At 44.1% G+C, this 25663-nt stretch overlaps 1 protein-coding gene across 1 annotated transcript; it reads right to left on the bottom strand.

Annotated features, from left to right (window-relative positions):
* Positions 1 to 1383: 1383 nt before the first annotated feature.
* Positions 1384 to 25408, bottom strand: spata48 (spermatogenesis associated 48). The gene is made up of 8 exons (XM_036960844.1): positions 24795 to 25408; positions 24547 to 24566; positions 24303 to 24379; positions 23932 to 24070; positions 23717 to 23784; positions 23247 to 23592; positions 19528 to 19623; positions 1384 to 1542 (listed from the first exon to the last, which is right to left on the bottom strand). The coding sequence occupies exons 1-6, from the start codon at positions 25285 to 25287 to the stop codon at positions 23547 to 23549; spliced, it is 843 nt and encodes a 280-aa protein (XP_036816739.1). The 5' UTR covers positions 25288 to 25408; the 3' UTR covers positions 1384 to 1542; positions 19528 to 19623; positions 23247 to 23546.
* Positions 25409 to 25663: the final 255 nt, after the last annotated feature.

Here is a 25663-nt window from a genome sequence, read left to right as displayed (position 1 = left end):
TGAAAACATTTCCATTTCAGCCCCAACTGTTTCACACACGAGGTTTGACACCAGAGGTGTCAGCAGTCAGGCTGTCGAACCATTAGGGAGGAAATCCTTCAATCGGTCCAGAGGCCCTACAGGTAGTGAAAGCTCATGTGAATTGAAAAGGTCTTAAACCACTAGCTAAACAATTATTGTATCCTCGTGAACTGTGTTTGATTATTGAAGAGGAACATGTTGATTTCTAATGGTGCATAACCATGGGGTGGTATTGAAGAGGAACATGTTGATTTCTAATGGTGCATAACCATGGGGTGGTATTGAAGAGGAACATGTTGATTTCTAATGGTGCATAACCATGGGGTGGTATTGAAGAGGAACATGTTGATTTCTAATGGTGCATAACCATGGGGTGGTATTGAAGAGGAACATGTTGATTTCTAATGGTGCATAACCATGGGGTGGTATTGAAGAGGAACATGTTGATTTCTAATGGTGCATAACCATGGGGTGGTATTGAAGAGGAACATGTTGATTTCTAATGGTGCATAACCATGGGGTGGTATTGAAGAGGAGCATGTCTGTTGTTTTTTGAAGGTAAATCCTAGAGTTTTATTTGATTGAGTTCACTGTGAATTTCTTCCAACCCATTCTACAATTCCTTCCACCCCTGCGCAACAAAATTACTTTTGGAGAATTTTTACTACTCCAACCCATTCTACAACCCTCTCGAGTCAATCTCACAGAGCTAAATCCTGGCAAGACCCTTTTCAACGCAGAAACACATATTAGATGATGGACAAGAGACAGGAAAGCCGCACACCCCAGTTTCCTGTCAACAGACGAACCTGTAACAGCACTCTGTCTTTTATTCACCTTACTGCAGATCTAAGCGTTCACTTCAAAAATTACCCGTGTAGATTTTTATTACTCAGTAAGTGTTATACCTGCATGATATACCTACTGTAAAATAGATAACTTATGGGGAAATTTACATTGACTACACACACATACACATTTCTTATTTCTTATTCTTCCTAAAGAACTGGGTCTTTGGTTAGTGCTCTCACTGTTTTCTTATTCGGAGTGGCTGCGTGGCCGGATTCTCTGGACGCCTCTTCTCGACAGCTAAACAACTGTACCTTCACACACACACACGCACGCACGCACACACACACGCGCGCGCGCAGGCTGGAGAGGACAATGATAACTAAAAGCTCACAGCCCTGAAGTCACAAAACCACTCATCTAAATCAGGGGAATTATGCTAATGAGGTCTTTCATTATTCTCCAACTCCGCCAGAATCAGTCATTGACATCACATCATTATAGATCTATTCACACACACAGATTGGATGGCATAAAATGGACGACTACACGTTCCAAAGTTTCTCATACGCTTTGTTTAATATTTCTCATGTGTTCTTGAAGAGGCATTAAATAGGAAAAACTGGTGGCTTGGAGTGTAGGAATGGGTTTTGTGGAGGCACAGTGGTCACCATTCTGGACAGAGGTGCAGTGCGAGCATAAACCGGAGGATTCCATAAACCCTGATTGGTCCTGTGAAACACATCAACACTGAGGGAGTTAGTTGGAGCATAAATAATATTAAAAGCAGAATTCTAACACATACTTAACTGTGAACATAACTCTCTCTGACCATACAAAAAAATAATGAAACAATTTGCACAATTAAAAAGGTAATAAGTTACGATGAATGGGATTTTTTAATATATATATATATGGAGCTCACCTAAAGTTACAGTCCTGACTTTACAAACATTGGCCCGGCATTTAACTTACCCACTTTAATTTTGGAAATGTTTCAATGGTAGGGTTGCAAAACTCCTGGTAATTTTCAGAAACGATGGTAATTAACAGTTTATTTTGAACATCTATAGAAATATACTTGAATTATATATATTTTTTTAACATAAAAAAATCTGATTCTTTATATACTGTATGTGTCTATATTGTTCTTGAGTTTCCAGTGGATAGACCAAATGGTGCAGGAGAAAATAGCCATATTGATGAAAAAATGACAAGACAACAGGGGAGGCAAAGGCAAGGTGAAGAGGGGCAAAGGCAAGGTAAAGAGGGGCAAAGGCAAGGGGAAGAGGGGCAAAGGCAAGGGGAAGAGGGGCAAAGGCAAGGTGAAGATGGAGCAAAGGCAAGGTGAAGAGGGGCAAAGGCAAGGTAAAGAGGGGCAAAGGCAAGGGGAAGAGGGGCAAAGGCAAGGGGAAGAGGGGCAAAGGCAAGGTGAAGATGGAGCAAAGGCAAGGGGAAGAGGGGCAAAGGCAAGGTGAAGACGGGCAAAGGCAAGGTGGGGGCAAGGGCAAGGAGAAGAGGGGCAAAGGCAGGGTGAAGAGGGGCAAAGGCAAGGTGAAAGAGGGGCAAAGGCAAGGTGAAAGAGGGGCAAAGGCAAGGTGAAGATGGGGCAAAGGCAAGGTGAAGAGGGGCAAAGGCAAGGTGAAAAGGGGCAAAGGCAAGGTGAAGAGGGGCAAAGGCAAGGTAAAGAGGGGCAAAGGCAAGGGGAAGAGGGGCAAAGGCAAGGGGAAGAGGGGCAAAGGCAAGGTGAAGATGGAGCAAAGGCAAGGGGAAGAGGGGCAAAGGCAAGGTGAAGACGGGCAAAGGCAAGGTGGGGGCAAGGGCAAGGAGAAGAGGGGCAAAGGCAGGGTGAAGAGGGGCAAAGGCAAGGTGAAGAGGGGCAAAGGCAAGGTGAAGATGGGGCAAAGGCAAGGTGAAGAGGGGCAAAGGCAAGGTGAAAAGGGGCAAAGGCAAGGTGAAGAGGGGCAAAGGCAAGGTGAAGAGGGCCAACGGCAAGGTGAAGAGGGGCAAAGGCAAGAGGAAGAGGGGCAAAGGCAAGGGGAAGAGGGGCAAAGGCAAGGTGAAGAGGGGCAAAGGCAAGGGGAAGAGGGGCAAAGGCAAGGGGAAGAGGGGCAAAGGCAAGGTGAAGATGGGGCAAAGGCAAGGTGAAGAGGGGCAAAGGCAAGGTGAAGAGGGGCAAAAGCAAGGGGAAGAGGGGCAAAAGCAGGGTGAAGAGGGGCAAAGGCAAGGTGAAGAGGGGCAAAGGCAGGGTGAAGAGGGGCAAAGGCAAGGTGAAGAGGGGCAAAGGCAAGGTGAAGAGGGGCAAAGGCAAGGGGAAGAGGGGCAAAGGCAAGACGAAGAGGGGCAAAGGCAAGGTGAAGAGGGGCAAAGGCAGGGTGAAGAGGGGCAAAGGCAGGGTGAAGAGGGGCAAAGGCAAGGTGAAGAGGGGCAAAGGCAAGGGGAAGAGGGGCAAAGGCAAGGTGAAGAGGGGCAAAGGCAAGGTGAAGAGGGGCAAATGCAGGGTGAAGAGGGGCAAAGGCAAGGTGAAGAGGGGCAAAGGCAAGGTGAAGAGGGGCAAAGGCAAGGTGAAGATGGGGCAAAGGCAAGGGGAAGAGGGGCAAAGGCAAGGTGAAGACGGGCAAAGGCCAAGGTGGGGGCAAGGGCAAGGAGAAGAGGGGCAAAGGCAGGGTGAAGAGGGGCAAAGGCAAGGTGAAGAGGGGCAAAGGCAAGGTGAAGATGGGGCAAAGGCAAGGTGAAGAGGGGCAAAGGCAAGGTGAAAAGGGGCAAAGGCAAGGTGAAGAGGGGCAAAGGCAGGGTGAAGAGGGGCAAATGCAAGGTGAAGAGGGGCAAAGGCAGGGTGAAGAGGGGCAAAGGCAGGGTGAAGAGGGGCAAAGGCAGGGTGAAGAGGGGCAAAGGCAAGGGGAAGAGGGGCAAAGGCAAGGGGAAGAGGGGCAAAGGAAGGGTGAAGAGGGGCAAAGGCAGGGTGAAGAGGGGCAAAGGCAAGGTGAAGAGGGGCAAAGGCAAGGTGAAAATGGGCAAAAGGCAAGGTGAAGAGGGGCAAAGGCAAGGTAAAGAGGGGCAAAGGCAAGGGGAAGAGGGGCAAAAGCAAGGGGAAGAGGGGCAAAGGCAAGGTGAAGATGGAGCAAAGGCAAGGGGAAGAGGGGCAAAGGCAAGGTGAAGACGGGCAAAGGCAAGGTGGGGGCAAGGGCAAGGAGAAGAGGGGCAAAGGCAGGGTGAAGAGGGGCAAAGGCAAGGTGAAGAGGGGCAAAGGCAAGGTGAAGATGGGGCAAAGGCAAGGTGAAGAGGGGCAAAGGCAAGGTGAAAAGGGGCAAAGGCAAGGTGAAGAGGGGCAAAGGCAAGGTGAAGAGGGCCAACGGCAAGGTGAAGAGGGGCAAAGGCAAGAGGAAGAGGGGCAAAGGCAAGGGGAAGAGGGGCAAAGGCAAGGTGAAGAGGGGCAAAGGCAAGGGGAAGAGGGGCAAAGGCAAGGGGAAGAGGGGCAAAGGCAAGGTGAAGATGGGGCAAAGGCAAGGTGAAGAGGGGCAAAGGCAAGGTGAAGAGGGGCAAAAGCAAGGGGAAGAGGGGCAAAAGCAGGGTGAAGAGGGGCAAAGGCAAGGTGAAGAGGGGCAAAGGCAGGGTGAAGAGGGGCAAAGGCAAGGTGAAGAGGGGCAAAGGCAAGGTGAAGAGGGGCAAAGGCAAGGGGAAGAGGGGCAAAGGCAAGACGAAGAGGGGCAAAGGCAAGGTGAAGAGGGGCAAAGGCAGGGTGAAGAGGGGCAAAGGCAGGGTGAAGAGGGGCAAAGGCAAGGTGAAGAGGGGCAAAGGCAAGGGGAAGAGGGGCAAAGGCAAGGTGAAGAGGGGCAAAGGCAAGGTGAAGAGGGGCAAATGCAGGGTGAAGAGGGGCAAAGGCAAGGTGAAGAGGGGCAAAGGCAAGGTGAAGAGGGGCAAAGGCAAGGTGAAGAGGGGCAAAGGCAAGGTGAAGATGGGGCAAAGGCAAGGGGAAGAGGGGCAAAGGCAAGGTGAAGACGGGCAAAGGCCAAGGTGGGGGCAAGGGCAAGGAGAAGAGGGGCGAAGGCAGGGTGAAGAGGGGCAAAGGCAAGGTGAAGAGGGGCAAAGGCAAGGTGAAGATGGGGCAAAGGCAAGGTGAAGAGGGGCAAAGGCAAGGTGAAAAGGGGCAAAGGCAAGGTGAAGAGGGGCAAAGGCAGGGTGAAGAGGGGCAAATGCAAGGTGAAGAGGGGCAAAGGCAGGGTGAAGAGGGGCAAAGGCAGGGTGAAGAGGGGCAAAGGCAGGGTGAAGAGGGGCAAAGGCAAGGGGAAGAGGGGCAAAGGCAAGGGGAAGAGGGGCAAAGGAAGGGTGAAGAGGGGCAAAGGCAGGGTGAAGAGGGGCAAAGGCAAGGTGAAGAGGGGCAAAGTCAAGGTGAAGAGGGGCAAATGCAGGGTGAAGAGGGGCAAAGGCAAGGTGAAGAGGGGCAAAGGCAAGGTGAAGGGGGCAACGGCAAGGTGAAGATGGGGCAAAGGCAAGGGGAAGAGGGGCAAAGGCAAGGTGAAGACGGGCAAAGGCAAGGTGGGGGCAAGGGCAAGGAGAAGAGGGGCAAAGGCAGGGTGAAGAGGGGCAAAGGCAAGGTGAAAGAGGGGCAAAGGCAAGGTGAAGATGGGGCAAAGGCAAGGGGAAGAGGGGCAAAGGCAAGGGGAAGAGGGGCAAAGGCAGGGTGAAGAGGGGCAAAGGCAGGGTGAAGAGGGGCAAAGGCAAGGGGAAGAGGGGCAAAGGCAAGGGGAAGAGGGGCAAAGGAAGGGTGAAGAGGGGCAAATGCAAGGTAAAGAGGGGCAACGGCAAGGGGAAGAGGGGCAAAGACAGGGTGAAGAGGGCCAAAGGCAAGGTGAAGGAGGTCAGATGTCCTTGAACATCAATTATGTTATATTCCCAGGCCACTCATTGAAGGGTTCATCGTATTTTCTTTCCCTGTCGCTCTTGAGTTTATGTAACAGAGCAGCCTTGTGGCCAAGACTCACTTAGGCATGTCTCTCCGCCTGTGCACCCTTCAAACTCCCACCAAACGAGAGTTTCCGCATCGACATTTTTTTTATGTTTCCTTCCCAAGTTCAAAATGCATACAATACTTGCTAGCGTTTCCTCATTCCATTTCCATACCGTTTATTACAACATTTAGACATTTCTGTTTCATGTTTGGTAGACTACGATAGGCACCAAAGTTACATTTTCCTTTAGGCCTATCATTTCCTCTCTTCTGAGTGTGTTTATATAGACTCTTGAGGAATAAGCTAATTTTATTTTCTGAAAATGTGCTTGTTTGCTGTTAGTCTGTGGGTGCGCTCCCTTCCTGCGAGGACACTAATATGAATGAGTTTACTATGATGTAAATTAAATTGTGTTCAATTATGAATGATGATGAAATATTAAGATTAAGTCTGATTTCGACAAATTTACAAATGTAACAAGGGATGTGGAAATCGCCTTTACGTTGTAGAACCGGTTTATTGGTTGTAATTGAAGAGCTTCATTACAAAATGGTATACTGTATATCCATTTTCAGAAATGTTGGTAAATTAGCTTTTATTGTTTAAAGGAATTATGAAAGAGATTGGTGTGTTTTTTCACTATCTAATCATGGCATGTATTCATTTCAGAGGGACAAAAAATCATGTTTTCTTTGTGCAAAATTGTACATATCTGCCTCATTCTCAGAGAAATAAGACGTACTGCTAGGTTTTACACAGTCAAATGTACTGTGTAAAGAACTGTACAAATGATACATTAGGGAAATCAATATTTAAAAAAAAAGTATAATATGAGTAATAAGTGTATTCAGACAGTATTTAGACCCCTTCACATTTTGTTACGTTACAGCCTTATTCTAAAATGTATTATAAAAAAAATATTTTGCTCATCAATCTACACACAATTCCCCATAATGACAAAGCAAACACAGATTTTTAAAATTTTTGCAAATGTATTTAAAATAGAAAACGCAAATATCACATTTAGATAAGTATTCAGACCCTTTACTTGGGACTTTGCAGAAGCACCTTTGGCAGCTTAGAGTCTTCTTGGGTACGACGCTACCAGCTTGGCACACCTGTATTTGGGGAGTTTCTCCCATTCTTCTCTGCAGATCCTCTCAAGCCCTGTCAGGTTGGATGGGGAGCATTGCTGCACAGATATTTTCAGGTCACGAGAGATGTTCGATTAGGTTTAAGTCCGTGCTCTGGCTTGGCTACTCAAGGGCATTCAGAGACTTGTCACAAAGCCATTCCTGCATTGTCTTGGCTGTGTGCTTAGGGTCGTTGTACTGTTGGAAGGTGAACGCCCAGTCTGAGGTCCTGAGCGCCCTGGAGCATGTTTTATCAAGGATCTCTCTGTACTTAGCTCCGTTCATCTTTCCCTTGATCCTGACTAGTCTCCCAGTCCCTGCCACTGAAAAACATCCCTACAGCAGGATGATGCCACCACCATGCTTCACCGAAGGAGTGGTATTGACCAGGTGATGAGCGGTGCATGGTTTCCTCCAGACATGACGCTTGGCATTCAGGCCAAAGAGTTCAATCTTGGTTTCATCAGACCAGAGAATCTTGTTCTCATGTTCTGAAAGTCCTTTAAGTGCCTTTTGGCAAACTCTAAGAGGGCTGTCATGTGCCTTTTACTGAGGAGTGGCTTCCGCCTGGCCACTCTACCATAAAGGCCTGATAGGTGGTGTGCTGCAGAGATGGTTGTCCTTCTGGAAGGTTCTCCCATCTCCACAGAGGAACTCTGAAGATCTGTCAGGTTCTTGGTCACCTCCCTGACCAAGGCCCTTCTCCCCCAATTGCTCAGTTTGGGTGGGTGGCCAGCTCTAGGAAGAGTCTTGGTGGTTCCAAACTTCTTCCATTTAAGAATGCCACAATCCTGTCTCGGAGCTCTACGGACAATTCCTTTGACCTCATGGCTTGGTTTTTGCTCTGACATGCTTGTCTAATCAATTGAATTTACCACAGGTGGACTCCAATCAAGTTGTAGAAACATCTCAAGGATGATCAATGGAAACAGGATGCACCTGAGGTCAATTTTGAGTCTCATAGCAAAAAGGGTCTGAATAGTTGTGTAAATAAGGCATTTCTAAAAACCTGTTTTCGCTTTGTCATTATGGGTATTGTGTGTAGATTGATGAGGATTTTTTTTTTTAAATACATTTTTCAACAAGGCTGTAACGTAACAAAATGTGGAAAAAGTGAAGGGTCTGAATACTTCCCGAATGCACTGTATATGTAAAACATGTACATTTTACATTTTGGTAATTCTAGCAGATGCTGTTATCTAGAGTGACACACAGTAAGTGCATTCTTCTTTAGATAGCTAGGTGAGACAACCACATAACACAGTAAAATATACAGCATACGAACATTCAATTCCAGCTAAACAATGGATATATAAAAATTAAGCAAAAAAAAATAAATTTTCATACACATCTAACATCTATGAATACAAAATCTGAGAACAGTAATATTTTATACACACATGAATGTACCCATAAGCAATTATTTCTGATGAAAAAACACAAATGTGAAAAATTGGTGTAGATAGCATTTTGGAAATAAACTCTTCAATTGCCAATTGCGTAATTGAATGGTCCTGGTAGGTGCCAAGTGAGTATACAGTACGTACCGGCCCTGTTCACACTAGCAGTTTGAAGTGACACAAATACATTTTTTTGTATATCCGATTCTAATCAGATCTTTTTCCTTCAATCTGAACAGCCAAAAAGCACATGGAATCAGATATTCCAAGCCACATTTCAAACCACCTTCGCAGGTGGTTTGAAATTAGATACAAATCTGAATACCGGCCATGCGACTTGTGGCTGCATATCTCGGTACCAACAGCTAACTGCCAAAATAAAGGAAACACTTGAGTAAATGAGGGATACAAAGTATATTGAAAGCATGCTTAGGGTTATGAGTAAAAATTCTGGGCAGGCCTAGTTTCCCATTATTTTGGCTACCATGGCTAGAAGAAGAGATCTCAGTGACTGGTGTGATTGTTGGGGCACGTTTGGCAGGAGCTTCAGTGGCGAAGACTGCTCAACTTACTGATGTCTCACTATATGCCGTCTAAAGTCACCAGATTTAACCCAATTCAATTCCTATGGGAGATTGCGGAGCGGTGCCTGAGATATCGTTTTCCACCAACATTAACAAAACACCAAATGATGGAATTTCCTGGGAAGAATGGTGTCACATTTCTCAGATTGAGTTCCAGACAGTAGAATCTATGCCAATGCTCAATGAAGGTGTTGTGGCGGCTTGTGGTGGCCCAACGCCCTATCAAGACAATATGTTGGGATTTACCTGTAGTCTGTTGACAGTTTGACAAGAACATGTGGTAGGTACTGTAACTACCTTGCTAATTGTTTACAAACAAATGAGGGAATGTGCTAGCAAGCTAAACAGCTACCTATCTAGCTAGTTGACTGCTGTGGCTAGCCAAAAAGGACTTATCCTTTGAGGCTTTAAAAGTGTTCTTACACTATGATTTCGAACATTCAAAGCAACTGGGAGACTTCCATGGCCAGCATTGTTGTAACCAAAGCTTGCTACCAAGCAACGTCTGAGTCGGAGGAAGCACAAGCACCACCACCCCTCAGCCTATGCAACTGGACACACACCGGCCATTACCATGACAACTAGCATAGCCATGTCAGCAAATGACCACAGTCTAAACACACAAATACAATTTGATCACTCGTAACTTGCTGTCAGAATTACAAAACTGGATTTGAAAAAATAAAACAGATTTGAGCATTAAGGCCTACAGCGTGAACAAGGCTTTTGAGGTCCTGTTAGGCAGATTCTGAATCAAGACGACACAGTCTGCACAGTCTTGCCCTCTACCTATTTCTGTGTAGATAGGACAGATTAAGCCTGATACAGAGGTTATTTCTTTTGGGCTGTTGTTTGTGTATATTTAGTATATCTACTTTGACTGCTGCAAGGTCCCTATTATAAAAGCCTCCTTATGTCCAACAACTTCAACTTGAACTTTAATCATGGCTGCCAATTTGGGAGAGTGAAGGAGAAAGGAGGATTGAGTGATAGTTACATTAGGTTCCATTTGATTGCTCTTAGGGTTGCAAAGGGAGGGAATATTAACAGTAACTTTAGAAATGTACCAGTAAACTACCGGAACCTTGGGAACTTTCAAGGATTTTATGTCATATGTGGGAAAAGGGGCTATTATGATTTGTATACGATGTGTCAAGTTCATGCTGTTAACCCGACCCTTTGTGTGTGAGGCCAACTCTGGGGTGCCTTCAGTTTCGCTTCAATGTTTGCTATGTTGCGTGATAGCTTGTACTAAACAACACATTTCTCCAAAACAGTGTGCACCGTTCTTCAACAGCCTTTGAGGTACGTTTGCTCATGTCTGGTGGTTGTGGCGAGGTCTGACCTGATCAATATGGGTGTGACCATCTGAAATTGCAAAACTTGTGCAGCACACTATATGGTAACTAGCCTCTGGGTCACCATAATCACAACATTTTCCAACTAGTCATTCAGTACAGTACCGTTTCCGTTGAATTCAACGTTGCACACCATTCTGTAATACCGAACTCAACCCCGGTTTGGTTGTCTCTGATTGCCCTCACGGGTGCACCTGCCTGGGTCCCTTTATAATGAGGCATGGACCCACCTTTGTCTCTCTCTCCTCCCGCACTTACCACCAACCCAAGCTCCAGCTTTACGCGCCAACAGTGACACATCAAAACCGAATGCCACCATGATAGCCACAGCCAGCTGGCCACCAAACACAACAGAACCAGCAATGAAGAAATGTCAAATTAGAAAGTAGACGAATAGAAGCAGATGGATAGAAGCAGACAAGTGGCCACAAACCCTCCACAAGGTGCAACACCACAACCACTGGGAGTGTGACAGGGCCTGGTCAGTTTGTTCCATACATTTTTAGTGTGTGGTGAACTGTGGAGGCAAATGTAATTGAAGAAGACGAGGAAGTTGTAATTAGCAGCATTAATTTGTGCTCTGCGCGGGGGGTTGAGTGAACAATTATGTGGTGGTTGCAGTCTACAAAGATGAAATTGCATTGATCAAATGAATTAGACTAATTGATTTACCGCGTGTACGGCGGATGCCGCTGCTTTTGTTATATATTGTATATATATTGTAGGGATCAGAAAGCTTTACCACTTTAAGTGGGCCGTTCCACGAATATAGTTCCTTTTATGTCCTTCAAACATTATGTCTGTGCATTTTCAGAAAACACTACATTTAACAGTTGGATCCGTGTTAAAAAATGGTCTAATGACCAAAAGCATTGTGCTTTCCTTTCAAATAAATGATTTGTTTTCTCTGTAAATCCCCATCGTAAAGTCCTAGTTGTTTTGTTCCTTTGGGAAAGTATTTCTAAAGATTTAAACGTATTTACTGTGATTTATTTACATTTGTCCCTCAGGTTCAAGGTCAACCCTGTTATGTGAACTGAGCTCCTGTTTGAATATTGTAAAATAGTCCAATCATAGTGTAAAAGCAGGTGAGTTGGTTCTACTTTTTAGTTCTACTCTTTGCGCTTTATCATATAGGTTTGATGAATGTATTTATGCTTTGAGAAGGCAAATGCATTTTTGAAAATGCATTTCCTGTTTTGCAAACGTCCACGGAGTTCTGTGTCTTAAGTACACTGTTTTGAAAATGGACAACACTGTTCCCAAAAAATGCTTGTAAGCGATTGTGACAATAATTGGAGGGAAAAGGCACGATCAGAACGACAGTATCAGCCAGAGTCCAGAGGCCTCTGAATGTTGGCGGCGACAATCAATCAACCCGAGAACATGTCTTTTTGCTTAGTTTTTTGGAAAAAAAGATGGGAGGCCAGCCTTAATCAGTAGAGGAAACAGATCTCACAGGGCGTTGGGCACCAGGAAAATGGACCTGGGTTGTGAAAAACCACCATTACCACGAGCTGCTTTGGATTCAACCATCTGGAGAGAGCTGCTCCAAAAGCCAGTAAAATTCGCTCAACTGGGGCCCAACTAGGAAACAGGTTTCTACATCCTGGACAACAGACACACAAGACTCCCTGACTTTGGGGGATGGTTTTCCTCTGCTTATTTGTTATAGTAGACTATAGTATGCCATACATGTTCCATTTGATACTGCTACATAGATTCCAATTCTAATCATTATTTGTGGTCTTCTTCTTTTGTAATTTGAGTACAGTTTAAAATGATCTATCTGGGTTTCATATTGACTTCAACATACAAAGAAGTAGCCGTGCATACTGTTTCTGTTCATTATGAAATAAGGATGAAAGTTTGTATAAGTAAAACACTTCAATATTTAAGAGACTAAGTCGCGTTGGATAAAAGCATCTGCTAAATGGCATGTATTATTATCATTATAAGATTGGCAGTATGATGAACGCTTCTTTCTTCCTGATTTTTCTTTTCATGGTGTGGTTCTGCTCCCTCTGTGCCAATGTCAACCATTGTTTTTCCTGTGTCACAACAGTCGCTGTGAAGTCTTTTTAGGGGACACTGTCATGTGCTAGCCACCAACCGTTTTTTTTTTTCTTTTCAAAAGCGACACAAAAGCTGACAAGCATTATGGGTGATGCGGATCTAACAGAAACATGGGAAACAAAACTTCACATGGAAGTTCGCCTGAGGTTTTTACGGTCCTTACTTCACCGACACCGGTCTGCGACACACAATGTCACTGATAAGCGTCAGTCTGTGCCGCATTGACAAAAATAGATGTATCAGGAGTCACGACCCATTAGTTGATACATTGCGTTCAATGCAAAAAGATATGTGTCAAGCATAGTGACACATAGATATGCATCAAGGTAGTTGACATATAAGTCAATACACTGCATTTTAAGGCAAACAAGTTGGTGATACGGCTGCAATGGGTAAATTGGTGAGACTCAGACAGAGAAAGAGAGAGAGAGAGGGAGAGAGTAAAGGAAGGAGGGGGGACACATTAAGGGAGGGGAGAGAGAGAATAGGTTAAAGGAGGGAGGGGGAGAGATGAGAGAGAGGTATAGGGGTGAGGGGGAGACAGGTAAAGGGAGGGGAGAGAGAGGAAGAGAGAGGAAGAGACAAAGAGAGAGAGTGGAGGAGGTGAAAGAAGAGAAGGGGGAATAAAGAAGAGGTAGAGAGAGACAGGGGGAGAGAGAAGGAGGGAGAGAGAGATGTCTGTCTGTGGGACCCACTTAGAGTTTGGAAATGTTTCAATCGTAGGGTTGCAAAACTCCCATTAATTGACCAAAGTTACAGGAATTTTCGGAAACACTGGTAATTAACAGGTTACTATAGAAATCTATGGGAATTTATATACACTGAGGTGTACAAAACATTAGGAACATCTTCTTAATATTGAGTTGCACCCCCTTTTGCTTTCAGAACAGCCTCAATTGGTTGGGGAATGGACTCTACAAGGTGTCGAAAGAGTATCAAAGGGATGCTGACCAATGTAGATTCCAATGCTTCCCACAGTTGGCTGGAAGTCCTTTGGGTAGTGGAACATTCTTTTTTTCACCCCTTTTTTCTCCGCAATTTCATGGCATCCAATTGGTAGTAGTTACAGTCTTGTCTCATCGCTGCAAGTCCCGTACGGACTCGGGAGAGGTGAAGGTCGAGAGCCATGCGTCCTCCAAAACACAACCCAACCAAGCCGCACTGCTTCTTGACACAATGCACATCCAACCCGGAAGCTAGCCGCACCAATGTGTCGGAGGAAACACCGTACACCTGGCGACCTGGTCAGTGTGCACTGCGCCTGACCCTCCACAGGAGTCACTAGTGCACGATGAGACAAGGATATCCTTGCTGGCCAAACCCTCCCTAACCCGGACGACGCTGGGCCAATTGTGCGTTGCCCCATGGACCTCCCGGTCGCGGCCGGCTGCGACAGGGCATGGGCCCGAACCCAGAATGTATATCTGGTAGCACAGCTTGCACTGCAATGCAGTGCCTTAGACCACTGCGCCACCCGGGAGGCGCAATTCTAATACCATACCTAATACCATACCCCGTAGGGCTGAATGGCACACATACACAATCCATGTCTTAGTTGTCACATGGATTAAAAATCCTTTAACCTGTCTTCTCCCCTTCACCTACACTGATTGACGTGGATTTAACAAGCGACATCAATAAGTGATCATAGCTTTCCCCTGTATTCACCTGGCCAGTCTATGTCACGGAAACAGCAGGTGTTCTTAATGTGTATATTTGGTAACTTTGGTAAATTACCAACGGTTTGCAACCCTAATTGCTTCATTGTAGGGTTCAGTGAGCTTTAACATTCTCAGCTTTGCGTTATTTTATGGGTATAGGGACAATGACCAATGAAGCCTCTTGTTGTGCTCTGAGGTGAGCCCTGGCGCGGTCCTCCTACTGTCCTGGCTGTCCACTGCGGTGGTGCTGAAATTGGCAGCGCATCCTTTCATCGCGCTGACTGGCGGTAGCCTTCTGTCCGTGGTCCTGAATCGATGGGTATGGTGTGTGCTGTTTAATGAGCGCATCTTGGCCTGCCAGTCTTTGTGGGGCTTCTCTTCAACATTGTGTGCTTTCTTGCGGAAAAATAAAAACGTTTGTGTATATGGCTGCATTTCAGATAGGCCTACATTTTTGTACATTTTGGATGTCGCAGTAGTACAGGACCATTGCTGTGCCTAGCCTACTCAAAGAAGTTCCCTCTGTCGTCATTCATTTTCATTACACACAGTCATTGTGTGATAGGCTACTGTACAAGTGATGTCAATAGTATGAAAACGACACACAGCCTACTTTTTCAAAACCTCCCTGCTCTCTTGCTTTAGCGTGTGTGTGCGCGTGTGTGTTGCTTTCTGAATGTGAATGGGCATTTACTGTTATTCACGGCAGATTCAAATAGGCTACTGTCAGGTAGGAAATGGCAAATTGGCTATGAATATAGAATATGCACTAAGTTAAATTTAGTTTGCTTTTCTGAAACTCTCCCACAGAAAATATTGCACACCTGGAGAAGTGGCGGCATGGCTTACTGTAGGTTGCGCACATTGTGTAGCGTCACAAATTCGACAGAAATGTAGCATATAGTTGTAATGATTCAAGTTGAAGCCATGAAGCTTCATAAGAATCTTTGATAGGGTAGTGGTGCTCATTCTGTCGAGCTGATCTGTGCGTGTCGGTAGGCGCAAATTATGTGTAGGCCTATGGCAGCTACGGCTGCATTTTAGACACACTTATGTCATAGCGGGGGCGCATATCTTCCTTGTATTTATATAACACAATTGTATAAAACAACAGTTCTAAAAAACAACAGTTGTTGATGTGTCCGGTTACATTTCAGATACATTTTTTGTACATTTAAACAGCAGTACGTGTCATGTACAGTGGGGCAAAAAAGTATTTAGTCAGCCATCAATTGTGCAAGTTCTCCCACTTAAAAAGATGAGAGAGGCCTGTAATTTTCATCATAGGAACACTTCAACTATGACAGACAAAATGAGAAGAAAAAATCCAGAGAATCACATTGTAGGATTTTTAATGAATTTATTTGCAAATTATGGTGGAAAATAAGTATTTGGTCACCTACAAACAAGCAAGATTTCTGGCTCTCACAGACCTGTAACTTCTTCTTTAAGAGGCTCCTCTGTCCTCCACTCGTTACCTGTATTAATGGCACCTGTTTGAACTTGTTATCAGTATAAAAGACACCTGTTCACAACCTCAAACAGTCACACTCCAAACTCCACTATGGCCAAGACCAAAGAGCTGCCAAAGGACACCCGAAACAAAATTGTAGACCTGCACCAGGCTGGGAAGACTGAATCTGCAATAGGTAAGCAGCTTGGTTTGAAGAAATCAACTGTGGGAACAATTATTATGAAATGGAAGACATACAAGACCACTGATAATCTCCCTCGATCTGGGGCTCAAAATGAGAACGGTGAGCAAAAATCCCAGAACCACACGGGGGGACCTAGTGAATGACCTGCAGAGAGCTGGGACCAAAGTAACAAAGCCTACCATCAGTAACACACTACGCCGCCAGGGACTCAAATCCTGCAGTGCCAGACGTGTCCCCCTGCTTAAACCAGTACATGTCCAGGCCCGTCTGAAGTTTGCTAGAGAGCATTTGGATGATCCAGAAGAAGATTGGGAGAATGTCATATGGTCAGATGAAACCAAAATATAACTTTTTGGTAAAAACTCAACTCGTCGTGTTTGGAGGACAAAGAATGCTGAGTTGCAGCATACCTACTGTGAAGCATGGGGGTGGAAACATCATGCTTTGGGGCTGTTTTTCTGCAAAGGGACCAGGACGACTGATCCGTGTAAAGGAAAGAATGAATGTATCGTGAGATTTTGAGTGAAAACCTCCCTCCATCAGCAAGGGCATTGAAGATGAAACGTGGTTGGGTCTTTCAGCATGACAATGATCCCACGAAGGAGTGGCTTTGTAAGAAGCATTTCAAGGTCCTGGAGTGGCCTAGCCAGTCTCCAGATCTCAACCCCATAGAAAATCTTTGGAGGGAGTTGAAAGTCCGTGTTGCCCAGCAACAGCCCCAAAACATCACTGCTCTAGAGGAGATCTGCATGGAGGAATGGGCCAAAATACCAGCAACAGTGTGTGAAAACCTTGTGAAGACTTACAGAAAACGTTTGACCTCTGTCATTGCCAACAAAGGGTATATAACAAAGTATTGAGATAAACTTTTGTTATTGACCAAATACTTATTTTCCACCATAATTTGCAAATAAATTCATAAAAAATCCTACAATGTGATTTTACAGGCCTCTCTCATCTTTTAAAGTGGGAGAACTTGCACAATTGGTGGCTGACTAAATACTTTTTTGCCCCACTGTATACTCCCTCTCTGGCCTCTAGGTCATCAGGCTGCTGATTATCCCGCACACCTGTCACCATCGTCTCGCGCACCTGCGCCTCATGACACTCACTTGGACTCCATCACCTCCTTAATTGTCTTCCCTATATCTGATTCCTCAGGTGTTATTGACTCTGTTTTCATGTCGGTTTGTGTTACATGTTTATTGTTTAATTTACTTATTAAAACACTCACTCCCTGAACTTGTTTCCCAACTCTCAGCGCACTCGTTACAGTAGGACCAATCTGCCTTGTTATATTAGGACTCGAAAGTGATACTAGTTGTGCCTCCCAAGGATTTAAAATAACTCCTCAGACATATCCTAAAGCCGGGCCTGGATACAGTACTTATAAGATTGCAATTTGCCCTCAGTTTACTGTCCTTCTTAACAGAAACATTTAGGCCCGGGATTCAATCTTACTGCGCATTGACAGCAATAGCACCTTTTAAAGACAATGTTCCCACGTTCACAGAGACCACATTCACGATAAAAGATGCATACGTCTGCTCAATCGGAAATGACCTATAAATGTAAAGCGCGCTATAACGTGGATCTGCTGCTGATTGGATTTGAACCCGGCCTTGGTTCATTTAAAAACTAAAGGTATTCCCCACATTTTAAATGGGCGTCGCACAGATACCATGTTATTACATGGAATTTAGATTTCATGGTGAAATTAAATGTAACCACATAAATACTTTTAATTTCAAACTGCAAGCAGTTATTTTCATTTTAGTAATAGTTGGATATCTAATCTTCAGCTACAATGTACAGCAGAGTATTTATATTGCGGTTAGTATGGGATATTGTCATACTGCATACAATCATTAATGAAAGAAACATGGTTCCTATGGGTATATTGGGGACACAAAAGTCATCCTAAACACATTCTCAAAACATCCATATTGTGTTCGGGCAACAATACTGGGGGAACCTTTAGAAAACTTGTATAACTAAGGCCCAAACTCTTTGCTTGGTGCTGATTGCTACAGGACTTGAAAAGCTTGAGCCAATACGAATTCTCCATTTGATAAACAAGTAGTCATGTGGATCAGCTTTAATTCCCAAAACTTCCAAGTGATACGATTGGTAACTAGCTGCTTAGATTGTATTCAGAACTCCTTAACATTTTAAATAATACAGTATATGATTTTTGAGCTATCATGTCACAATTCAAAATAACTATATTTTTATTTGAAGTTTGTTGTTTCGAATTTGATTTTTTTTTTGCAGGATTATTATTTAAATAAAAACATATTTTTCCTCTACCTGCTGTGGTTCTGAACTGATATACACTACATGACCAAAAGTATGTGCTCATTGAACATCTCATTCCAAAACAATGGGCATTATTATGGAGTTGGTCTCCCCTTTGCTGCTACAAGCCTCCACTCTTCTGGGAAAGATTTCCACTAGATGTTGGAACATTGCTGCAGGGACTTGCTTCCATTTAGCCACAAGAGCATTAGTGAGGTCGTTCGTGGCACTGATGTTGGGCGATTAGGCCTGGCTCGCAGCCGGTATTCCAATTCATCCCAAAGGTTTTCGATAGGGTTGAGGTCAGGGGCTCTGTGCAGGCCAGTCAAGTTCTTCCACACCGATCTTGACAAACTATTTTTTTTATGGATCTCGCTTTGTACACCGGGACATTGTCATGCTGAAACAGGAAAGGGCCTTCCCCAAACTGTTGCCACATAGTTGAAAGCACAGAATCGCCTAGAATGTTATTGTATACTGTAGATTTTCCTTTCCTGGAACTAAGGGGCCAAGCTTGAACTATGAAAAACAACTCCAGACCATTATTCCTCCTCCACCAAACTTTACAGTTGGCATTATGCATTCGGGTAGGTAGCTTTCTCCTGACATCTGCCAAACCCAGATTTGTCAGTTGGACTGCAAATGGTGAAGCGTGATTCATCACTCCAGAGAAAGGGTTTCCACTGCTCCAGAGTCCAATGGCGGCGAGCTTTACACCACTCCAGGCAACGCTTGTCATTGCGCATGGTGATCTTAGGCTTGTGTGTGGCTACTCGGCCATGGAAACCCATTTCATGAAGCTCCCGACGAATAGTTATTGTGCTGATGTTGCTTCCAGAGGCAGTTTGGAATTCTCTAGTGAGTGTTGCAACCGAGGACAGACGATTTTTACATGCTGCGCGCTTCAGCACACGGCGGTCCCATTCTGTGAGCTTGTGTGGCCTACCACTTCACAACTGAGCCATTGTTGCTCCTAGACATTTCCACTTCACAATAACAGCATTTACAGTTGACCAGGGCAGCTCTCTAGCAGAGCACAAACTTGATTAACTGACTTGATGGAAAGGGGGCATCCTATGATGGTGCTACGTTGAAAGTCACTGAGCTCTTCAGTAAGGCCATTCTACTGCCAATGTTTGTCTATGGAGATTGCATGGTTGTGGGCTCGATTTTATATACCTGTCGGCAACGGGTGTGGCTGAAAGAGACAAATTGACTAATTTGAAGGGGTGTCCACATACTTTTGTATATATAGCGTCGCTCAAGGACAAAACAGAACATTCCTTTGTGAAATAAAGGTACCATAGGGCCCACACTATTAAAAACATTAATTTTGTTATCAAGGAATTGTCGGTCTAATCACTGGCAAGCCCATGGATGCCTTGGGGTTCACAGTCATCGACGTAGCCTGCGGCAGATGTTGTTAGAGAGTTCAGGATGCCCTCTAATGGATTATAGTGGTAACCCTCGTCCAATGTGAATGGGAAAAAAACACTTGTTTCACATACTGTATGTCCCACACAGCTGAATGAGGTTGACATATATGTAATATGGTAATGAATCATTGTGTATGACTACATGTAGGGTACTAGGGACTCACCATGGGGCAGAGCTGGGTAGAAGAGGCAGACTGAACCCAGAGGACCGAGCACCATCACAGTGAGCCTTGCCGGTATAGCCAGGGATGGTGGGGCGGCTGGGACAAAAATATTGTACATTTGTACATTATTCATAAATTGCATACAGTCCACTGTACAATGGGAAAAAATTGACATACACTACCGTTCAAAAGTTTGAGGTCACTTAGAAATATCCTTGTTTTTTTTAAAGAAAAGCACATTTTTTTTGTCCATTAAAATAAAATTAAAAATGTATCAGAAATACAGCATAGACATTGTTAATGTTGTAACTGACTATTGTAGCTGGAAACGGCAGATTTTGTATGGAATATCTACATAGACGTACAGAGGCCCATTATCAGCAACCATCACTCCTGCTTTCCAACAGCACGTTGTGTTAGCTAATCCAAGTGTGTCATTTTAAAAGGCTAATTGGACATTAGAAAACCCTTTTGCAATTATGTTAGCACAGCTGCAAACTGTTTTTCTGATTAAAGAAGCAATAAAGCTGGCCTTCTTCAGGTTGAGTATTGAGTATCTGGAGCATCAGCATTTGGAGTTGAGTATCTGGAGCATCAGCATTTGTGGGCTCGATTACAGGCTCAAAATGTCCAGAAACAAAGTACTTTCTTCTGAAACTCGTCAGTCTATTCTTGTTCTGAGAAATGAAGGCTATTCTATGCGAGAAATTGCAGAGAAACTGAAGATCTCATACAATGCTGTTTACTACTCCCTTCACAGAAAAGTGCAAACTGGATCTAACCAGAATAGATAGAGGAGTGGGAGGCCCTGGTGCATAACTGAGCAAGAGGACAAGATTGGCTAGTTTGAGAAACAGATGCCTCACAAGTCCTCAACTGGCAGCTTCATTAAATAGTACCAGCAAAACACCAGTCTCAATGTCAACAGTGAAGAGGTGACTCTGGGATGCTGGCCTTCTAGGCAGAGTTGGCAGAGTTGCAAAGAAAAAGCCATATCTCAGACTGGCCAAAAAAATTAAATATTAAGATGGGCAAAAGAACACAGACTCTGGACAGAGGAACTCTGCCTAGAAGGCCATCATCCCGGAGTTCCCACTTCACTGTTGACGTTGAGACTGGTGTTTTACGGGTACTATTTAATGAAGTTGCCAGTCTTGAGGACTTGTGAGGCGTCTGTTTCTCAAACTAGAAACTCTAATGTACTTGTCCTCTTGCTCAGTTGTGCACCTGGGCCTCTTTGAGCCTGTAATCGAAACCACAAATGCTGATGCTCCAGATACTCAACTAATCTAAAGAAGGCCAGCTATATTGCTTCTTTATTCAGAAAAACAGTTTGCAGCTGTGCTAACATAATTGCAAAAGTGTTTTCTAATGATCAATTAGCCTTTTAAAATGACAAACTTGGATTAGCTAACACAACGTGCCATTGGAACACAGGAGTGATGGTTGCTGATAATGGGCCTCTGTACGCCTATGTAGATATTCCATAAAAAATCTGCCATTTTTAGTTACAATAGTCATTTGCAACGTTTACAATATCTACACTGTACAGTGCCTTGCGAAAGTATTCGGCCCCCTTGAACTTTGCGACCTTTTGCCACATTTCAGGCTTCAAACATAAAGATATAAAACTGTATTTTTTTGTGAAGAATCAACAACAAGTGGGACACAATCATGAAGTGGAACGACATTTATTGGATATTTCAAACTTTTTTAACAGTTCAAAAACTGAAAAATTGGGCGTGCAAAATTATTCAGCCCCCTTAAGTTAATACTTTGTAGTGCCACCTTTTGCTGCGATTACAGCTGTAAGTTGCTTGGGGTATGTCTCTATCAGTTTTGCACATCGAGAGACTGACATTTTTTCCCATTCCTCCTTGCAAAACAGCTCGAGCTCAGTGAGGTTGAATGGAGAGCATTTGTGAACAGCAGTTTTCAGTTCTTTCCACAGATTCTCGATTGGATTCAGGTCTGGACTTTGACTTGGCCATTCTAACACCTGGATATGTTTATTTTTGAACCATTCCATTGTAGATTTTGCTTTATGTTTTGGATCATTGTCTTGTTGGAAGACAAATCTCTGTCCCAGTCTCAGGTCTTTTGCAGACTCCATCAGGTTTTCTTCCAGAATGGTCCTGTATTTGGCTCCATCCATCTTCCCATCAATTTTAACCATCTTCCCTGTCCCTGCTGAAGAAAAGCAGGCCCAAACCATGATGCTGCCACCACCATGTTTGACAGTGTGTTCAGGGTGATGAGCTGTGTTGCTTTTACGCCAAACATAACGTTTTGCATTGTTGCCAAAAAGTTCAGTTTTGGTTTCATCTGACCAGAGCACCTTCTTCCACATGTTTGGTGTGTCTCCCAGGTGGCTTGTGGCAAACTTTAAACGACACTTTTTATGGATATCTTTAAGAAATGACTTTCTTCTTGCCACTCTTCCATAAAGGCCAGATTTGTGCAATATACGACTGATTGTTGTCCTATGGACAGAGTCTCCCACCTCAGCTGTAGATCTCTGCAGTTCATCCAGAGTGATCATGGGCCTCTTGGCTGCATCTCTGATCAGTCTTCTCCTTGTATGAGCTGAAAGTTTAGAGGGACGGCCAGGTCTTGGTAGATTTGCAGTGGTCTGATACTCCTTCCATTTCAATATTATCGCTTGCACAGTGCTCCTTGGGATGTTTAAAGCTTGGGAAATCTTTTTGTATCCAAATCCGGCTTTAAACTTCTTCACAACAGTATCTCGGACCTGCCTGGTGTGTTCCTTCTTCTTCATGATGCTCTCTGCGCTTTTAACGGACCTCTGAGACTATCACAGTGCAGGTGCATTTATACGGAGACTTGATTACACACAGGTGGATTGTATTTATCATCATTAGTCATTTAGGTCAACATTGGATAATTCAGAGATCCTCACTGAACTTCTGGAGAGAGTTTGCTGCACTGAAAGTAAAGGGGCTGAATAATTTTGCACGCCCAATTTTTCAGTTTTTGATTTGTTAAAAAAGTTTGAAATATCCAATAAATGTCGTTCCACTTCATGATCGTGTCCCACTTGTTGTTGATTCTTCACAAAAAAATACAGTTTTATATCTTTATGTTTGAAGCCTGAAATGTGGCAAAAGGTCGCAAAGTTCAAGGGGGCCGAATACTTTCGCAAGGCACTGTATTTCTGATCTATTTTATTTTATTTTAATGGACAAAAAATGTACTTTTCTTTCAAAAACAAGGACATTTCTAAGTGACCCCAAACTTTTGTACGGTAGTGTATATCCAATAGAATACAATTTAATGAATGACACTATAAACAAACAGATAATATGTTTGAATGTGTGTGATTCCAATCTTACTAGAATCTTCAATGCCACCAATAATGCTTAGTGTATTATTAGTCAAGGTATCTTGTGTAAGGTAGCCTAGTGGCTCGAGCGTTGGGCCAGTAACTGAAAGGTTGCTGGATCGAATCCCCGAGCTGACAATGTAAAAATCTGTTGTTCTGCTCCTGAGCAAGGCAGTTAACCCCCGGGTGCCAAAGAATTGGATGTCGATTATGGCAGCCCGCCGCACCTCTCTGATTCAGAGGGGTTGGGTGAAATGCAGAAGACACATTTCAGTTGAACGCATTCAGTTGTACAACTGACTAGGTATCCCCCTTTCCCTTATATTGGGCAAGTGTGGTATAATGATCAGCGAAGGTACATCATGAAGATACATACTGTGCCGTGGGAGTGTATGGGGGCAATGTGGTCCGCTGCATAGTCAAGGGGTAGAAGTCATGTCCTGTCTTATCTATGTTGTCCATGTTCATGGACCCCACCACACCACTCCAATGACATAAAGAGGACACACAACAAGCACGTCCAGTCACACTCAGAGACACATTTTCACTCTTCCTCAGAGGCACTGCTTTAGCCTACACATGAACCTACAAACAAAACAAATTGACGTGAAAAAAAGATAACAAAAATAGTAAAATACAAAATGTTGGCAAGAGCACAAACAGAGGCTAGAACTTCTTACCCATACAATGGAATTTGACAGGTGTTTGGGCAGGGGCTGGTGCTGTGAAATAAAATGAAACAATCTTAGAACAAAGAAACAGGCTTGTTTTTTCAACAAGACGAGCATCTAGCAAAATCCGTTCATGTAATTACATCATGAAATAAGGCTAGGCCAAAACACTCACAATGTTATAGGTTTCCTCACTTCATTCCTAGCACGAAGCTGGTGTCTGTTCCAATGGGCTCCAATCGCCTTAGAGAAGAGTTAGAGGCAGCACTATTTCTGCATTATTTGTTAGTTTAGGGTGTCCCATTAAAACCAAATCCTCTCATTCCAACTGGGATGGACAGCATTTAAATTAACTTCAGTGTTGTGTATTTTCCAAACACATGCACTCACCTGCCACAGCTCTGGTTTGCTGTGGTAACACTTCTGGGTGAAATGCTGATTCACAGGGTCCGCCATTTTCTCAAGGGTGGTTGCTGGGGGCTTCACGCGCCGCGGTAATTTTGCGTCCCAACCGACGTCCTCATAGCCCCTGCAAGTTAATATATGACAAAGCAGGGTGACACACTTAGGCCTACACTGTTTGTGATTTATTAAAAAAGCGCACACAAGTTAGAATATAACTGGATGCTATGGTTGCAATGTCTTGATCATGCACAAGGTCAAAGAAACCATACGATACATATCAGAATGGAACACAGTGACTATATTATGCTGCACAATGTGTTTTGGAGAAAATATGAAGGTCCTGGTTGGCACCTGACCTCTGAGCCACTGAAGTGTAGATATAACGTTGTGCTGCCTTCTCTATCCACTGACTGGGGCCAGAGGGGCTGACATCCTTCAAAATCAAACACATAAACAATCAACAAGATTTCACTTCACTGCTTTGAAACCGTTTAAAATGTATCATTATGTAAACGCTTGAGGTTATACCAGGTTATCTCTTTCAGGGAAAAAACTGAAGGATTTCAAGGTACATGGCATTTTGGGAGGCCCTGGTTTCACCTTCGAATGACTTGTCCAACCTGTTGACGACATATCAGGCTAGTAAAGTGCGGGAAACTGCAAGCCTATTTGGCATAGTAGGCTACAGTGAAATGTTGGATTTATATACATACAGTCTTTATAACTAAAATAAATAAATTTGCCTAAAGAATTGGGTCGGCTTATGTGTATTATGCTATACTGTTAGCCTTATAAGTGTACTTGACATTTAACTTTATAATTAGGCCTAGGTTAGTTTAAATTTGTACCTCCAAGACTGGCCCGAAGAGCTGCGTCTGGCATTGTCCTTGAGTTCCATGCCTTGTTTTCTGACAGGTCGCAGGCTGATGGCCTGACTGAAGGAGTCTGGGGCCTTTCTCTGGAACCGGCGGCGACCCATAATCCAGACGGAATATAAGGGATATCTATAAATTGAGGTCTTCCTTTAGTTGACAAATCCACCTCAGCCCCCGCACTTAGATGGCCAGAGCACGGATCAATCAACAAGACCTCATCTCGTAAAGGCGCCAAGGGCGCGTTGTCCGCAGGTGGATGGGCCAGTAGGTTGAATTTCGAGAATGCACTCCTCTGTTGTTCTAGTAAACTTTTAAAGTAATATCTTCCCTCCGGACCTCTCTCGCAGGGCAAGTTCATTTGCCTGTGCATCCATCTTGCACTAACTCGGTTTACATTTGATTGCAGAAGTCTGACCCGGTGCAAATCCGTAGAGGATGGCTCAGATGGAACGCACACTCCAGCCATCGTTTATTCGGACACCGAGTGACAGACCAAGATAAAAAAAAATTTAAAAAATCAACCCACGATTGCTTGAGTCACAGAGCCTTTGTTGGATAACTATGACGGAGTCAAGGCAGGTAATGACTTTCTGAGTATCTTGTTGCCTGGAGACTGCTATGTTGGCTGCTGGGTCAAATTACTGATTTGGAAAGAGGATCACCCTTTCAAGGATTTAAGCAAATCAATGATTTAATCAGAGAGAGAAAATAAGAATAAGATTACATTTATTTAGATTGTAATATCGTTTAGCTATAAACACTTTCTGTGCATTTGTGGTGGCGGTTTGAGGGTTGGTGGAGCAAAAAGGATCTAACACAGGAGAGGATATTACAAGGAGAAT

This window comes from Oncorhynchus mykiss, chromosome 23 (assembly GCF_013265735.2).
Source record: "Oncorhynchus mykiss isolate Arlee chromosome 23, USDA_OmykA_1.1, whole genome shotgun sequence".
NCBI classification, from domain to species: domain Eukaryota; kingdom Metazoa; phylum Chordata; class Actinopteri; order Salmoniformes; family Salmonidae; genus Oncorhynchus; species Oncorhynchus mykiss.
The sequence above is the reverse complement of the archived record's forward strand: the minus strand, read 5'-3'. Positions and strand labels throughout refer to the sequence as shown.

Coding starts and splice junctions, on each gene's coding strand:
- spata48 (XM_036960844.1), bottom strand. CDS start 25,287: ATGGCTGGAGTGTGCGTTCCATCTGAGCCATCCTCTACGGATTTGCAC. Junction 24,380..24,546: donor GTTGGACAAGTCATTCGAAG/GTGAAACCAGGG, acceptor TTGATTTTGAAG/GATGTCAGCCCCTCTGGCCC. Junction 23,593..23,716: donor GTGAGGAAACCTATAACATT/GTGAGTGTTTTG, acceptor TTTATTTCACAG/CACCAGCCCCTGCCCAAACA.